Source organism: Ursus maritimus, unplaced genomic scaffold (genome assembly GCF_017311325.1).
Source record: "Ursus maritimus isolate PB19 unplaced genomic scaffold, ASM1731132v1 scaffold_22, whole genome shotgun sequence".
NCBI classification, from domain to species: domain Eukaryota; kingdom Metazoa; phylum Chordata; class Mammalia; order Carnivora; family Ursidae; genus Ursus; species Ursus maritimus.
Window position 1 is genome coordinate 23,679,956 of NW_024424675.1, and position 16,449 is coordinate 23,696,404.

Sequence of the window (16,449 nt, forward strand, 5' to 3'; positions counted from 1 at the left end):
AGAGGTGACCACTTCCTTTATTGCCTCTGGGCTGGGGTTCAGAGGTATATGGGGGGAGCAGGTGACACTGGACCCAAATTATTGCTACTTGGCAAGGTCACCTTGGGACTTCCCATAGTGCCCTGAGTATGGGTGGGCATGAGCATGCAAATGATATGCAAATGACACGCAAACCAACCCAGGATCCTGCAGAGGGCTCTGGCGCAGCGGAGGGTGCTGGAAGAGTTGGGAACTTTGCCAGCCCGGGAGGGTGATGGGGACACCCAGGTCCTTACCCCACACTGCAGACGGATCCGGCCCAGCCTCAGGGGTCGAGGTTTGGTGGGGGGGTGGTGTCCCTGAGCATCAGCCCTGGTTCTGCTGCTGGTTGAGGAAGAGCAGAAGCCTGGCCCCAAGACAGCAGGAAGGAAGCAGGGTACCCACTAGGCAGTCAGACAGCCCAAGGCCCACCCGGAGAGGGAAGTGACCTGCTCTGTGTCACACAACAAGGCTGGGACAGAGGGGACCAGAATCCAAGCCTCCTGAGCCAGGCAGAGGCCAGAGTGCCTCAGAGGCCAAAGCTAGAAACAATAAAATACACTGATAAATAAACAGAAAGCAAGCCGCCCAGTCCCTGATCCCTGGGCTGAGAGACTCTCCACCAGTTGGGTCTGGGGGGGGCTCTGAGAGCCCAGCCCCAGGACTAAGAGTGGCCGCGTCCTTGATCTTGGTGCTGAGTTGACCAGTCCAGAAGCTCCAGAATGAGGCAGGCCTCAGTTATTATTCATAATCCACCAGGAGGCTAGGGGTCAGAGGTTGAGAATCAGAGGCCATCAGGGGCCCACTGCCACTCCATAGGGCTGTAGAGGGTTGGGGGCCACAGCGTACCTGGGAAGAACACAGTGGTGAGGGTGTCCGGAGCCCGAAGGTGGTCAATGAGGATGCGCTGGAAGGCCTTACTACAGGCAGAATGCTGGTGCCTGGGGAGGGTCATGGAGTGACCTGAGGCTGGAGTTGGTCCCCCGAAGAGCAGCACCACCTGGTGAAGAGCTCCCCACTCCCACCCGTCCTGTTATCGGGATTCAGATCCCAGTCCTGCCTCATACTGGCTCTGAGCCTCCGTTCCCTGTGCGAACTGGGGACAGTGGTGCACACTGCAGCAGGACACGGTGGGGGGGGGGCGGGGTTTACACGAAGTAACACACGGGTGCCTGGCACAGGGTGTGGCACGGTGGGAAGCGTGTGTAAGTCCCCAAGGGCCTGCCTCCCGTGCCGCCGGCACTGTGTTCAGCTCCTTGCCCGCCAGCGCAGGGCTCATAGGAGGGTGGACCTCTTTTACTCTCATTTTGGAAAGGAGACCCCTGGGGCTCAGAGGGGTAAGTACCCTCCCAAAGTCACACAGCCAGGGAATAATAGTGGATGATTTGAACCCAGGCCTGACTCACTCCAGGGCCCATACTCAATAAATTTTAGTTTTCAGACACCAATCATACCTTCTCCAGGAGGCCTCATCCTGCCAGAACTCATATAGGGTGAAAGAGGCATTGTCCATCTTCTGGGCAGACACGCTGTGGGGCCAAAGAGATGGCCAGGCCAGGCCCAGGCTACCACCACCACTGCCCACCCAGCCGGGGTGTCTAATGGGAACCCTGGCCCAGGATGCCCAGCCCCAGCACTTTGCCCTACTCACTCCCCCCACCCCCACCCGACATTGGCCAGCCTGCTGGCCAGCTGGGGACTCACTGCAGGCAATGGCTCTGGGCCCCCGTGAAGTCCACGTAGCAGCACAGGGCACGGTGGAAATCCTGCAGGGCTTCCTCTGCCACCTGCACCTGCCGCTGGGCCACGAGGATGTGCTGGCAAGAGAGGCCCCCTGGTCAGCCAGGGTAAGGCAGGGCACGGGCGAGGGACCGGATGTGGCCTTCAGGAGGACCCTGCCCTTCCTGACTTGCACCAGCCCCGGCCCACCGTGAGGTGGAGCTCCGGCCCCAACCCGGCCCCTGACACTGATTCCATCCTCCTGTCCCTGTGGCCAAGGTCACTGCCTCCATCCAGCCACTGTCTCTCTCCTGGAGTATGCGCATTTCCCCCTCCAACCTCCACCCACACGCCCAGACCGGCTTTCAGGAATGCAGATGAGGGAAACTAATGCCCAGAGAGGGGCCACGATTTCTACAGGATCACACAGCAAGGGCCAGAACCCAGCACCTTGGGGGATGAGGGCTGGGCCAAACCTGGGAAAAGGGCATCTGTATAACACAGAGGCCAAGTGGGCAGCAGGCCCCGTGAACCCCCTCACTTAATGAGCACCTCCTCCTGGCACCATACCCAGCTGCCTGTCCCTCTCCTGGACTCACCGACTCAGGCCCCTTGGTAAGCTCCTCTTCATGCAGAGGTTCCAGCCTGGGGGCCTGTGAGGGACACAGAGTGTGTGCAGGGCCCCCGGCGTGTGCCTGGCGTAGGCGGATTCCAGGAAGGTCCTCCCCCTTGGGGCACTGGCCACGTGACCACTCACCTTACACTCGAGCTGGTCAATGAGCTCCTGGAGACGGTTGACCTGGAGCCGCCACTGCATCTCGGCTTCTGAGCTCTGCCCTGGGGTGGGAGACACACGGCGGGGAAGTCCGGGATGGGCCCCCGCACGGCGGGAAACCTCTCAGGATGAAGTGAAGGGCAGTGGAGGAGTGGACACTGGGCCCCCCCCCCCGACCCTCCTCAGCCAGATCTCCCACCCTGCCACAGGCGCACCTGTGTCCAAGGAGGGGGAGGAGCCAGGAGACCAGGTGGGTGACCGGCCGATGCTCCGCAGCGCCCTGCGCCCTGCCCGCCGGCTGCCATGGGGTCTGCTCTTCACCTCCACACTGTCTTCGTCTGACCTAGGGAAGTGGAAGGTCGACTCTCTGCTCCCAGACCCACAGGCCAAGGACTGGGGCCCCAGAACAGGGCCAGACCTGGGTGGGGCAAAACAGGCTTCCCAGGACATTGAGACCCAGCCTCAAAACCAGCCGCCCCCTCTCACCCCTTCTTGGCCTCCCTGCCAACAAGAATGTCAGCTCTGGGATACTGGAGGTACGGACTGTGATGGAAGCCAAGGGCCCTGGAATGTGGTGACAATGACCAGCAGGGCACCTCACGTACCGTGGGCCCCGGGCCTGGGCTTCCAGGGTATCTGACGCCCCTTCTAGTGAGCTCTGCAGGGCTTGTAGCTGGCTCACCGTCTCCCGCAGGAGGAAGCGGGTCACAAACTGGTCCACCTTGGAGGCCCGCTCATACTCCTGGGGGCAGAGGGGTCATGGTCAACATTTCCTGGTCTTAGGCATATATTTCTGAATGCGGAGCCACTGCCCTGCTCCCCTACCCCTTGCCCATGAAAACAGCAGAGGCAGCATGAGGAGCAGAGAGCATGCAACCAGAGCAGGACAGCGCTGGGACTGAGAGCAAGGGCCTGGACCCTCCTCGTCTGGGCCTGGCCTCCCTTCCTGGGAGGTGTGAGGCCAACATACAGGGAGGCCTCTGTTGTTTTCTGGGCCCTAAGGCCCCTTCCCCGTTGGGACCACCACCTTCGGCCAGTGTGGCCCCAGGCACAGCTAGGTGGGTGGGGGGTAGAGCAGGTCACAGGGCATCCAAGGCCAGTTTTGACACATGAGGCAAAACGATAGTGTGATGTGGCCCCAACTTACCAGCTGGCCCTAAACTCATAGTCTATGCATGCATTCATTCATTCACTCATCCATGCAACAAACATTTACCTTTTCCTGGGAGCTGCAGATACAAGACAGCCAGCCAGGTCACTGTCCTTACACACACACCAGCACTGATCCCTAGATCACTAGCCTCCACTTAGCCCCTCCCAACGTGGGCAGAAAAGACAAGGCCGACACGTGCCAGGCCCTATGCTGCTTATGTGGGATGCTCAGAGACTCTCCAACTATCTTCACCTCCTTGTGCCTCAGTTTCCTCACCTAGAAAACAGGGATGATAACAGCCATCTCACTGAGCTGCTGAAAAACTTCAATGAGTTAATTCCTACAAAGGACACAGACCAGGATGGAAGTCCTGAGGAGCCATGGTCTAGCCAGAGGCTTGCCCACCCGCCACGAGGGGCTCCAGAGGAACCATCCATCGGGGGCTTCATCTCCTGTCTGTGACCTGCCTCAGCTCAGTCATCAGATGGCCCCTGCTGGGCCAGGCTTATGAGCCAGGAGGCAGGAACAGAATGGGGGCTGAGTCCTCTCACTCTTAGACAGGCCAATGGCTTCTGTCCTGTCTCTCCAAGCCTGGTCTCCGGACTTCCTAGCCATGCTCTGAGCTCCCTGAAATCCTTCCAATAAATTCCCTTTTGAGCACTTAAGATGATTGATCAGTCTCTGTTACTTGCAACCAAAAAACCTGGCTTAACATAGTACCTACTATGTGTCGGACCCTGTTCCGAGCAGAATTTCATTTAATTCTCATAACAACTTACGGGAACTGTAATTGACCCCATTTTGCAGACGAGAAGACTGAGGCCCAGAGCAGTTGATTACCTTGGCCAAGATCACACAACTGTTAGTGGCAGAGTCAGAATTCAAACCCAGATCACAAAAATTCCTCTCTACTTAAGACTAAGCACCTTACAAGCATTGCCTCATTCGTGATTATTAGCCCCGTTTTACAGCTGAGAAACCAAAGCCACAAATCACAGAGTAAACGGAGCCAAGTTGTACCTGTGGGTTCTGGGAGGAGGAGCTTAGAGTCTGGAGGTGGTGAGGTTGACCCATGAGGTCACAATGTGGCCTCCATGGGACAGAGCAGGGGCAGGGTGCCCCCCCGCCAGCCAGAAGGCAGGGCAGAGGCAGCATGGGCTGTGGCCCCCAGTGGTGACCGGCCCTGCCATGGGAAACAACAGTTCTCACAAGAGGACCAAAGTGCCCAAGCAGGCCCGCAAGGAGAGGCCGCCCGACATGGACAAGGCTGGGCGGAAACAGCAGTTCTTCAGCCACCTCAAGCGGAAGAAGCCAAGCGTGAGTGCCAGGGTCTAGGGGTAGGTGGGAGTCAGGGGTACTTGAACAGGTGGACAAGAGGGAATGCTGGGAGTCTAGGCCTTGTGGGCATAAGTCCGAGGGCCTCCTGAGGATGAGGGTCCCAGGAACTCCTATGGGTGTGGTTGGGTCCTAAAAGCCCAAAAGGGACAGTAGGGATTCAAAAAACCAGGAGACTTGGGAGTCCAGGAAGGTGGGCAGGAAGGGATTCTCCCAACCCGGACAGATGGATAGAGGGCTCAGCATGGGGAATCAGCCCTAGCTGGGACCACAGAGGCTATGGACACAGGATGTTCCCTTATGCCCCCCTTCCAGCTCCCAGCCTCAAAATGTGCTATTTTTCTGGGGTGGATTAGAGTCCCAGCACCAAGGCTAGGAGGGCAGGCAAAGATCCCATAAACGTCGAAGGTGCAAGGTCTCGGGAGGTCAACCTAGGGTGGGTAAGGGTTTTCAGAGGGAAGGCAGGGGTCCTGGGTGATGGGATAGGGGGAGACCCACTCCTGGTCCCGGGCATGGAGGCCGGGAGTCCTGAAAACGTAAAGCGGACAGAGTCCTAGGAGACAGGACCTGGGTGGGTGCGGATCCTCAGCAAGAAGACGCGGTATGCTCTTCCCCCTCACGCTCCTACCCCACCCCCAGGCCAAGATCGTGCTGCTCTTCCCCTTGGACAAGCGGCAGCAGCTAGCCGAGGTGGCGGCGGGCCCTGGCGCGCGGCCTGGGCGGCCAGGCGAGGACGCGACGGGCGCCCCGGTGGGCTCCCCGGCGGCGGCGCCCATGCTGCGAGGAGCGGGCGACGGCGCTGATCAGCGCGAGGGCGCGCGCGAGAGAGAGATGAAGAAGATCTTGGTCCTGCTGCTGCTGCTGGACGCGCGGCTGCAGGAGGAGGGGCGCTGTGCGGCGGGCGCGCCTGGGGGCGGGGCCGGAACGGGGGGCGGAGCCAAGGTGGCGCAGGGCTGGCAGCGCCTGTACGCGCGTCTGCCGACCGAGAGCGGAGCGGACCGCGAGGCCGACCCCGCCGAGGAGCAGCCGCGCAAGCGGCGCCGCTGCCCTCGCCCGCGGCCCTGAGCGCCCGGCCGGGCCCCCGGCCCAATAAAGAGCGCATAGCAACCCTGGCGCCAGCTAGCTCTGTCCGAGGCGGCGCGACACCGAGCTGGGTGAGGGAAACTGAGGCCCAGGACGAGACGGAGGAAACAGGAATATTGATGGCAGAGCAACGGCCACGGCCTGCCGCCCGACTGTGCCTTCCCCTTGTGACCCAAGCGTCAGAACCCCTACCCCGAGCTGGGGAGGGGCACCCTGCCACAGTGGAGGGAGGCTAGTTCCCTCTTCCCCCAACTCCAGGCCCTGGGTCACAGACCCTTCAAGGTCTGCAGGCCCAAGGGAGGGCAGTTTGAGCAAACCCTGGCTTGGCCACGCTCGGAGGAGGGGGCTGCTTCCCACAGAGGCCTAACATCTCTGAGAGTCCCCAACATTCACAGGTCCTTCTTAGGCACAGGGAGGGGCCCAGGCAAACAGCCACCACCCTGGAAAGAACTGTGAAGGCCCCACGCTCAGCAGGGCTGGGGCCTGGGGACTCACAGTCTGCCTGTGAGCACACCCAGAAGGAGAGGCTGGGGTCTGGGCCTCTGATCCCTCACCCCTGCCACCACTTTGCTTGGTGACCCCCAAGTCACCTCAGTCACTTGTCTCCCAGCCTACCCTGAGCCATCCCTTTGCCCACATTGCAGCCAGAGACTTCTTCCAAACCACTCAGCTGTCTGTAGGACAGTGCACTGTCCTCACAAGCTCCCACTGATTCTACATGGCCCACAGGGAAATGCCCAAACTTACTGTTGTCACGTGTAGGCCCAGCCCCCAGCCTTAGTCTCTCCCTCTAGGGCTTCTGAGGGACTCCTATCCTCACCCCTGCTCTGGCCTTATTGCCACTGTGGTCTCCAAAGCAAGGTTCACCTCCCTAATTCACCCAGGAGAGGCCTGGCATGCTTTCTGTGAGAAAGATCCAGCTGCTTGTTCTCATTCTCCTGGGTCCCAAACCCAGCTCCAGACCGGAGTGCTGCCCCAGCTCTACCTAACCTGAAGCCAGCCTTCCACTCGTGACCACCTCAGAATGTCCCAAAGGGGGCAGATGCAGCAGGGGCCCCAGCTGATTAAAGACATAGGCCCAGCTTCTGCTGAACATGCACTTTCATTTGTGTCAACACAATCGCCATCCCTTCCGTATCCCCCTGCATCAGGCGGAGGTCGTGTGACCCATAGCATCTCTCCGAAATGTAAGAACAGACCCTTTCCTACCATCCATGTGGTTACAATCACGGTAACCATGTTCCTCAATGTGGCCACGCGTCCTGGTCATACGTGATTGGTCCTATCAGCCTCTTCCCTGGGACTGTAATTCAGGAGCTGTGAGAGACTGTTCGCTACATGAACATGTGTGGGCTTAAGCCAGTCTTCAGAATAAAACATGCAGAGACAGTACACATCCTGCAGTCAGGCCTACTTCCAGTCTGTTCCTGAAACCTGATTTCATCTTTGCCCTTGGTATCCATAAGACATACAAGATCCCTGTGATAAAATCCCTATTTTGGCTTAAGTTCCCCTGAGTAGGTCTTCTACTTGCAACCAAAATGGTCCTAAAGAGAATAGACTCTGCAGAGACAAGAAGTGGCCTTTTCCTGTGTGAGGATTAGGACTACCTTTTGGAGGAAGAAATTGAGCCCAGAGAGAGATTGGGACTTGCTCAGGGGCACACAACGAGTCATCTTCAGAACCGAGTCACAAACTCAGGTCCACAAGAGTCCATCCATGGAAGCCCCTGAAGGTAGGGTCCCTATGTGGGCGGCCTGGGCCCCTCAGGGCTGAGCACACAGAGGTCCTCAGAGCGGCTATAGATCTGTGATTAGAGCTGTCTTGTCAGCACTGGATTGGGGCAGGGAAGGGGGGGTAGGTGCACACCCGGCCAGAACACCTCAGATAATCTGACGTGGTTTGGGGAAGGAATCAGATTGGTTGTGCTGGGCAGCTGAGGCCAGATCCCCCAATGCCCAAATCACTGTTCTTGGCCTTGTCCCAGAAGAGTGGATGTGTCCAGGGGGTTTTCATGGGTGGAGAGGGCTATGGGAAAGCACAGCAGGTAGTGAGGACTGAGGTCACAATGAGTCCAATCCAAGTTCTTTTCCTTCCTTCTCTGACCACCCCCTCCCACCTCCACAACCAAGGCCAGGAGAGAGGTGCCAGGAGACTGCCTGGGGCTCAAGGACTGGGCTGGACTCCTGGGTCCCCAAGGGAGGATATAGGTCCGGAGAACATTGCAACAAGTCCCCTTCATTGTTAGAGTTCTGTTGCGCCTGGCGGCTTCTCCTTATTTAGGATTTGATGTGGCCGTCTCATCATCCGCCTCCTCCAGGGCTGTGAGCAGGCCATGTAGCAGAGGCGAGTCCTCAGAGAGTCTGGTGCAAGGTGGAGCGTGGAGCCTGGAGCCAGAGGAGGGCGAAGAAGCCTGAAGTGGCTGAAGCCCAGCAAGAGCGGAGACTGACACTGGAACCAGAGGCGGGGCCTCGGGCCTATGGGCGGAGCCAAGAGCTGAAAAGGTACTTCCAGTCTGGCCGGAAGAGTGGAAGCTCAGGACCAGAAGCTGCAGCCAAGACTTGAGAGCGCTGGGTCTGTAGCCAGAAAGGCTAGGACTTAGGCCTGGGGCCAGAACCCAGAGCTGAAAAGCGGGCCTCCAGTGAGGCCAGCAGAGGCGGAGCCTCAGGCAGGGGGCGGAGCTGAGCCTCTGGGGGCGGAGCCTCTGGCGAAGGGTGGAGCCGAGCCCGGAAAGCCATGGTGGCCTCGGTGTCTGGAAGCGGGCGGGTTGGTCGGCCACCCTCGCTGGGCCGCGTGGCGGTGGTGATAGACCAGGGCTCGGGCTTCATCAAGGCGGGCTTCGCGGGCGAGCACCAGCCGCGCCTGGTGCTGAAGAGCTCCAGCCTGGTGCCCAGCTGGGACCGGCCCGTGCTGCCCGGAGCACTGGGCTGCGAGCTGATGGGTGGTGTGGCGCGGGCACACCCCATCAAGCACGGTGTGGTAGTGGACTGGGAGGCCCTGGAGGGGCTGTGGGAGCGCCTGCTGGTGGGCGGCCTACGGGTGTGCCCAGAGCAGTGGCCCGTGCTAGTGAGTGATTCTCCGTCGGCACCACCGGCGGGCCGCGAGAGGATAGCCGAGCTGCTGTTTGAGGCCTTGGCAGTGCCCGCGTGCCACATGGCCAGCACAGCGTTGTTGGCGCTCTGCTCCACTGGCGCTTTCAGCGGGCTGGCCGTGGAGGCAGGAGCGGGCGTGTGCCATGCCACGCCCATCTATGGGGGCCACTCTTGGCACGAGGCCACATTCCGGCTGGACGTGGCAGGCAGCACCCTGTCACGCTACCTGCGGAACCTGCTGGTGGCAGCATACCCCCACCTACAGCTGCGGGCCCTGCCCCGCAAGGCCATCACACAGCTCAAGAAACGCTGCTGCTATGTGTCACTGGACTTTGAGGGAGACCTTCAGAACCCTGACCGCCACCATCCGGCCACTTTCTGCTTAGGCAAGGGGTGCTCTGTCTGTCTCAGCAGCGAGCGCTTCCGCTGCCCAGAACCCATCTTCCAGCCCAGTCTGCTAGGCCAGGCCAAGCCAGGACTGCCTGCACTGGTCTTCCGGGCACTGCAGAAGGTTCCTGCAACACTACGGAAACGGCTGGCTGATACCGTGGTGCTGGCCGGTGGCTCCACACTTTTCCCTGGCTTCACTGAGCGCCTGGAAATGGAGCTGGAGGCGCAGTGCCGGAGGCACGGCTATGCAGCACTGAGGCCTTGCCTGGTGGCCAAGCCTGGGCGTGGCACAGCTGTATGGACAGGCGGCTCCATGGCGGCCTCCCTGCGCTCCTTCCAATGCCGCTGGATAACCCGGGCCATGTACCAGGAGTGTGGCTCCAGGCTGGTGCACGAAGTATTCAACTGAGTCTTGTTGTACCGGAGGGGAGGTGCCACCTGAGGGGCTGCAGAGGCAGGGGCTCGGTGGGCGGAGTTATAGCTCTATCAGAGACATTGAGTTCCAGATAAAAGTCTCACGTGATCGGAGCTGGCAGAGTCATCATGTGCTGATGGGTCGCCCCTAACCCTTACTGAGCCAGGAGAAGGTGGTCTGGACCCCAAGGACCCTCACTTCAACCTAGTAGTTTGAATCTATCCTAACCAGTGCCAGTTCAGAGAATACCAGTCCAGGTGCCTACCCCCAGGGCCCTGTTTCCATGGCAACAAGGAAGGCAACACTCCCACTGGTGTCCAGGCCACAGATACGGAAATTATTACAACACGTCAACCCCTCACCCTATACCGTTTGGATTCCCATCCTATGCCAAGCCCCAAGGGGTGACCTTTTGAAAACCGAAAAAATCCCATGTAGAAGCAACCAGAAAAGGAAGCCCTGTCCTCAGTTGATCACTGACTCACTGAGGGCCTCAGTTTCCCCTTCTGTAAAAAGTGGGGTCAGGCACAATCCTGGATCTCCTCCCTGTTCCCTCCTAGCCTCATTATTAAGAGCTATGGGACAAAGGGGGGGTGGAGACATTTCTTAAAAGGAACACACAAAGGGAGGGGTGGCTTGTATTTTCAAAGTCACAATCCAAGAGCCTAGAGCCCTGGCTGTGAGCACTGTTTGTGCTTATAGGCACATGTGGCCACACATGCGTACAAACACCCACCCCCAGGTTCCACACACCAGCATGGGCCTATGGCCGTGTGTGAGCATGCCCTCCCCCATCCCATCCCTGCTGGGTCCTGGGCTCAATACCCCACAACAGTTAGGTCTTGCCAATAACAGCCGCAGCAGCGGCTCTAGGTATTAAGTGGCTGCTGTGTGCCAGGCAGAGTTCTGGGTGCTGGAAATAGAGTAGAGAGCAAGAAAGACAAAAATCCCAGCCTTCGCTCTCATTTAATTGTCACAGCAAATGTATGGAGGTAAGTTCTATTATTATCCCCAGTTTACAGATGAGAAAACTGAGGCCGAGAGAGAAAGGTGCACAGCTAGAAAGTGGGAGAGCCATGATTTGAACTCAAGCCTCTAGCTTCACAGCTTTGAGCCCTGACAGTGGCAGCTCCCACAGCACAGCAGACACCCCTGCCCTCACTCCCAGCCTTCCAGCATCAACCCCGCCACTCACCAGCTTGGTGGTGTCCATGGCAGTGAGCACTGCACAGTTCAGCGACTCCAGGGCAGCCAGCACAGGCCGGTAGACACCCAGGTGTTCTGAGAAGTAGTCTGTGGGCAGAGGAGGTGCTCAAAGCTTCCCGGACCACCTCCCACCTGCTCTGTTACCCAGCCTGGAATTCCTCACCAGCCAACCAGGCCTCGTATCCTGAGCCAAGCCCATCCCGTCCCACTACGGGAGGAGGAACAGCCTGTCATCATGCCCACCTGCCCAGGGGTCCCAGGAGAGCAGCGCTCCCATGGGCCTACTCACCACACAGTCTCTCTGTTTCCAAATTGCTGTGGGGAAAAGAGAAGGCACCCGTCAGTCCCACAGACTTAAGTCTGTGACCTGGGACTTTGGAGCCAACGTTCCTCCCGCTGCCCGCCCAGCTCAGCCTGACGAGAAAGCTACTACTGCCTCTACCCCAGGTTAAGCTGCTCAGTGGGCCGAGGGGCAGCAAGGGTACTACTGAGGGCAAAAATTCAGACCCACTTGTGGCCTCCAAGGAGATTTCAGGCCCAGGGAGAGAAATGTGGACACAGGCCAGAGAGGAGGGGTCAGAGCTGGGAAGGGGAAGCCAGGTCTGGGGAAGTCCGGAGAAACCACGGGGTATTACTTGGTAGGTTCGGGAGGGCTTCCAGGAGGCTACTTCAGTTAGGCCTTGAAGGACAAGGAATTTGATTAGAGTGTCTGGTGGTGGGGAGTGCTAGCACTGCAGACAAAAGGTCCAGCTCAGGCTTCAAAACAGGGAAGGGCATGGCAGCCTTGAATGCTGACCCAGAGTCTGGAATTTATTCTAAGGTGATGCAGGGGGAGAGGGAGGGACAGCTGTGTATGCATGTGCACGCACGTGAGGAAGCACGGGGAGGAAAGCGTGCAACTCCTGCTAAGGCCTGCAGATGTGGGAACACACATGGGGAGGTAGGTGCGTATTTGTGCACTTGCATCCATGGGTGGAAGCCGGCGGGGCCCAGCCAGTCTCGGGCATCCTCTTGTCCCTGCAGGAAGCGGGAATGGGGAGGGGGGGACACCTGTGGGCTGAACCACGGGTGGTGACTCAGACCTGGCTATTTTGGGGTCCCAGCTGGAAGCAGTGTGATGGACAAGGCTGGAGCCAGGGAGGGGGTGAGTGGGCGGGTAAAGCTGGCATCGGGCCCTGGCACCTCTCTCCCTATGCAACCTCCCAGCCTCCACAAGGAACCAAGGCAGCAGGGGATACAGTGGGGCTGGGATAACCTAGCCTCACATCTACCCACGGCTCACCCACCCCCTCTTGTACTTACTTGGTAGAGTGCCCATCAATGCCGTTGAACAGCTCCCGCAGCTCCCCAGGGCTGAGAACCCCATCAGCAAAGTAATTCTGGAATTCCTCAAATGAGAGCTTACCATCATCGGGGGGGGGGGGCAGGGAGCAGAGCTAGTATCCCTGACCCCTGCCACCAGATCAGACCCCCCTCCAAAGACTACNNGCTGTTGGAGACAAAAAGAGTCCCTGGAGGTGCCCACTTCAGGCAACAGGGCCCACTTTGCAGGCACCCAAGGGACAGGGCAGCACACACGTATTACATAGGGACTCAATACGTGTTTGCCAAATGAACAGCCTGGGACACGGCCAGATCATGGTAGGACCTAGACGTCACTCAGAGGACTTGGAGGCTGAGTCTCTGCCACCAGCCTGGCTCCAGGCTGCTCTGGACCCACGCCCTTCACAGAGAAGCCACTGGGAGGCAGATGAGATCTTCCTAAGAGTTGGATCCCCTGCAAGCAGCAGCAGGCTGGCTTAGGAGGGAATGACCTCCTCTTTGCAGGGGCCACGTAACAGTCTAAGAGCCCCAGTGGGATGGCCAAAGACACTGAGGATTTGGCCTGTAAGGTCTGTAAGCAGATGGGGTTGGGGGAGCAGAGGAGGGTAGGGTCTGAGCCTCCCAGACAGAACGCTGTGATCCAAATAAGACCATGTGTCCTGATCAGTGGGTTAGGACATGATCCTGGCTCTAGGAAGCTTAAACACAAAAGGGTCTGAAGACCCCGGAGAGAAGTGAGGCCAAGGCTGACTGGCTGCCTCAGCTCAAACCCTCAACTGGCCAATCAGGGCACAGTGGGCTGCCCTAAGTCACCTGTGGGCAGCAATTTGCTTGCGGGCTCGCTTGAGGGCTCCTGCTTTAGCTTTCAAGGTTTTCCCAGATTGGGGTCTGAGACTGCCCAGGACCTACGGCCAAGGAAGCTGATTCCCTGGACCCAGCAGCATCGTGTGCAAGCCCTCCCTGGGTCCAGGTGACTGGTCATACAGAATGTTACCGAGCCCTCTAAAGATCTAAGAGTAAACCCCCCACGGGCCTCATCTCTATCACCCCACCTTTCCAAGCCCCTTACACAGGGAGCCTGGGACGAAGCATCACACAGACTTGGGTCCAAGGCCCACCACTTAAAGGCTGTGTGACTTCAGGCAACCTGTTTCACCTCTCTGGGCTTCTGCTCCTTTGTCTGTGAAATGGGGTGAAGAATTCCCACCTAGCTGGTGATTGTGAGGACAACATGAAGTCATATAGAAGAATTACCCATAACTGTGCCAGGGCACTGTGTGAGAGTACGCCCCCACCTCCAGCCTCTGACTAAACATTCCCTCCGCTCTCCATCCTGCCAAGCTCAACTCCAAACAGCACTCCCTCTGGGAAGGATGCCTTGAGTGATTTTCCTGATTTGGGTTTCCCCAAGATTCTTCTCCATTCTAGACTGTACCCCCAAGTCCCACACCCCCCTGAGCCTCCCTGATGTCTCCCACCCCTCCCCACACTGTTGACCCAGGGGAAGCCACAACTCACCATTCTTGTCTGCTCTGCGGAAAACCTGGAGGACAAAGGGGCATAGATGGGAACTGGAAGCGCTGCCTGGGAGGCAAGAGGCCTCCACCCAACTCATCAGGGCCCCAGCTGCGGCCATGCTGCCCCCACATCGCCTTTCCTCCTGCCCAGCCTGGTCCCAACTCCCTGCCCAGATCAGCCCTGCAGGAGGTTTTCCAACAAGGGGGGCACAGGAAGATCACACAGCAGGTCCCACCATTTGCTCACTTCTCCTGCAGGGCCTGGCCTCACGGCGGGTGCTCCAGGCCAGCTTCTGGCACCCCCACCTCCCACACCTTGAGCCTATCCTGGATTCTGTCTGATGCATCAGCCCTTGGCACGGTCCCAGCCTGAGGAAGGAGGGGAGATGGGCCAAGTTCCTGGGCCCTTGTCCCAGACCTGAACCCAACTCTGCGGCATGGCCATGGTCCATCCCAGACTCTACCTGCTCAAGGCTGTTTCCCTGGGTGCTTAAGACCCTGATATGTGGGCAGTGGCTAGTCCTTTCTCTGTGGGTGCCTGGGGTTAACCCTTCCAGGGCTGGGGCTTCCTATGAGTCTGACTCACTGTGAAGGCCTTGGGCAGGCTCGTGTATGCGTGTGTATGTGCATGTGTGTGTGTACACACATGTGCAAGGGGAAGTGAGAGTGGCACAAAGCAAGGGTGGACAGATTATATTTACAGAGAAGCAGAGATGAAGGGCAACAAAGGCAGACACAGAGGAGCAGAGTCAAGACATGTTCAGGGACCAGAGACTCCCAAGTCACCCAAAGCAGCCCAGCAAATGGGAGACCAGCACACCTGGCAAGGAGGGGCAGGCCAAAGCCTGGACAGAGAACCCCTAGCAGCTCCAGGTCCTGAATGCCACTCCTCTCTAGCTGTTTTCTCTGGGTCAGTGATGCACTGGCATGAATCTAACCCCTGGCCAGAAACCTGACTCACAGAAGGCCTGCCACTGGCTCAGGGTCACACAGCAGCCCAGCGTGGCCTGACTGGGGCAGATGGAGATGGTGGGGAGGGGTGCAACGTTGGGAGTGAGGATATCTGGGGCCACACCCTAGCATGCCTCTGCCTCCATGTGTGATCGTGGACATGTTCCGAACTCCGCGGGCCTTGGTTTTTCCACCTGGGAAGCGGGTACCTTCCATCCAGGAGGACTGTGGTCAAGGTGCTGAGTCACTAGGGACAGCAGGGAAGGGAATACAGTCTTCCCCACAGGCAGACACCTCTGAAAGTCGGGGCAGGAGTGGACCAGGATGGGGTGAGCACTAGGGTGAAAGGGGGGAAGGGCTCAGGGAAGGGACTGAGGCCTGGCTAGGCTGCTCCATGTTGGTACCCCAATGGGACTGGCAGGCCCACCTGCCACCCACAGGAGGGATGTACAGACCACTGTGGGCAATCCTGACCAACCATGGGACCCCATGGCTCCTGGGTCAGATCTGAGGGACTCTTGGGATCAGCACTGGGTCAGAAGTCAGAAGGCGGTTTATTCTTCCAGGCTCCCCTGCCCGAGTCAGCCCAGCTTAGGGTTGCCATAGAGGGAACTTCTCCTGCGATCAAGTGTTGACCGTCCCCACTGCATCAGACATAGATGGGGTGGACTTGGGGGTGGGGGCAGCAGGGGCAGTGACACCGAACCAGGAGACAAGGAGAGATAAGGAGAGAGACAGAGAACGGAGACAGCAGGGTCAGAGAGAGACAGCGAGAAGCAGAGATCCAGAGACAGAAGAAGCAGGGGCCCAAAACAGCCCTGGAGGGAAAGACACGCACAGAGACGCACAGCCGGGGGCAAGGAGAGACAGGGAGAGACTGAGAGCCCAGCGAGACACCGGGAGAGAGAGGACAGAGCTGGAGAGACAGCGACGACCCCAGGGCCAGAGGGCCCGCGCCCCCTGCCCGCTCCCCACTCACGTCCTGGAAGAGCGCGTGGCCGGCGGGCCCGGCGGCAGGCGCGGGGGGCCGCCGGGGCTCGGGCGCAGGCGGCCGGATCAGACACACGGTAAGCAGCCCCGCGCACGCCATGGCGCCGCCACCCACTCGGCAACGGCTCAGGCTGGGGCTTGGCTGCGGCTCCCGCTTCTGGACGCCGCCGCCTCGGACTTGGGCTGCCGCCCGCCCATTGGCGCCGGCGCGGACGCCCAGGGCCCCGCCCCCCGCGGCTCCAACCCCGCCCCCCCCGCCCAGCTGGCCACGGGCGCCCCTTCCCCCACCCCTCCCGAGGGGGCCGCTTCCCCAACTGGAGAAGGCAACTCCGGCCTTCAGATGGGCAAGAGCCACACGATGTAGAACTCCAAAAGCCTTCTGGTACCAGAGTCTCCAGGGAGGTTGGCAACTGTGGAGTCAGGAGCCACCCGAGGGGTCGCTGCCAGCTCGGACTGGCTGTGCGCGCGCGGGGGCGGGGGGC

At 59.4% G+C, this 16,449-nt stretch overlaps 3 protein-coding genes across 4 annotated transcripts; 2 read left to right on the forward strand and 1 right to left on the reverse strand.

The window, feature by feature from the left end:
- On the reverse strand, window positions 1-16,118 carry NECAB3 (N-terminal EF-hand calcium binding protein 3). Of its 2 annotated transcripts, XM_040638176.1 has the most exons (13): window positions 15,957-16,115; window positions 14,029-14,052; window positions 12,489-12,598; window positions 11,476-11,501; window positions 11,176-11,273; window positions 3,118-3,254; window positions 2,728-2,855; window positions 2,495-2,574; window positions 2,337-2,390; window positions 1,723-1,835; window positions 1,473-1,547; window positions 868-959; window positions 1-781 (listed from the first exon to the last, which is right to left on the reverse strand). In XM_040638176.1, exons 1-13 carry the CDS (start codon window positions 16,065-16,067, stop codon window positions 753-755), a joined length of 1,077 nt encoding a protein of 358 aa, XP_040494110.1. In that variant the 5' UTR covers window positions 16,068-16,115; the 3' UTR covers window positions 1-752. The 2 variants fall into 2 exon arrangements, with proteins under 2 accessions (XP_040494110.1, XP_040494111.1); XM_040638177.1 differs by lacking the exon at window positions 1,473-1,547 and having other exon boundaries at window positions 15,957-16,118.
- Window positions 4,854-6,065, forward strand: CUNH20orf144 (chromosome unknown C20orf144 homolog). The gene is made up of 2 exons (XM_040638648.1): window positions 4,854-4,982; window positions 5,640-6,065. The coding sequence occupies exons 1-2, from the start codon at window positions 4,854-4,856 to the stop codon at window positions 6,063-6,065; spliced, it is 555 nt and encodes a 184-aa protein (XP_040494582.1).
- Window positions 9,053-9,974, forward strand: ACTL10 (actin like 10). Its single transcript, XM_008703196.2, has one exon. The coding sequence runs from the start codon at window positions 9,237-9,239 to the stop codon at window positions 9,972-9,974; it is 738 nt and encodes a 245-aa protein (XP_008701418.1). The 5' UTR covers window positions 9,053-9,236.
- Window positions 16,119-16,449: the final 331 nt, after the last annotated feature.

Excerpts from the sequence above, each read along its gene's own strand:
- CUNH20orf144 (XM_040638648.1), top strand. The coding sequence starts at position 4,854 with ATGGGAAACAACAGTTCTCACAAGAGGACCAAAGTGCCCAAGCAGGCC. Across the intron at positions 4,983-5,639 it reads TCAAGCGGAAGAAGCCAAGC|GCCAAGATCGTGCTGCTCTT; the intron begins GTGAGTGCCAGG and ends CCCCACCCCCAG.
- ACTL10 (XM_008703196.2), top strand. The coding sequence starts at position 9,237 with ATGGCCAGCACAGCGTTGTTGGCGCTCTGCTCCACTGGCGCTTTCAGC.
- NECAB3 (XM_040638176.1), bottom strand. The coding sequence starts at position 16,067 with ATGGCGTGCGCGGGGCTGCTTACCGTGTGTCTGATCCGGCCGCCTGCG. Across the intron at positions 12,599-14,028 it reads TCCGCAGAGCAGACAAGAAT|GATGATGGTAAGCTCTCATT; the intron begins GGTGAGTTGTGG and ends CCCCCCCCCCCC. Across the intron at positions 782-867 it reads CACCACTGTGTTCTTCCCAG|CCTCCTGGTGGATTATGAAT; the intron begins GTACGCTGTGGC and ends TCTGACCCCTAG.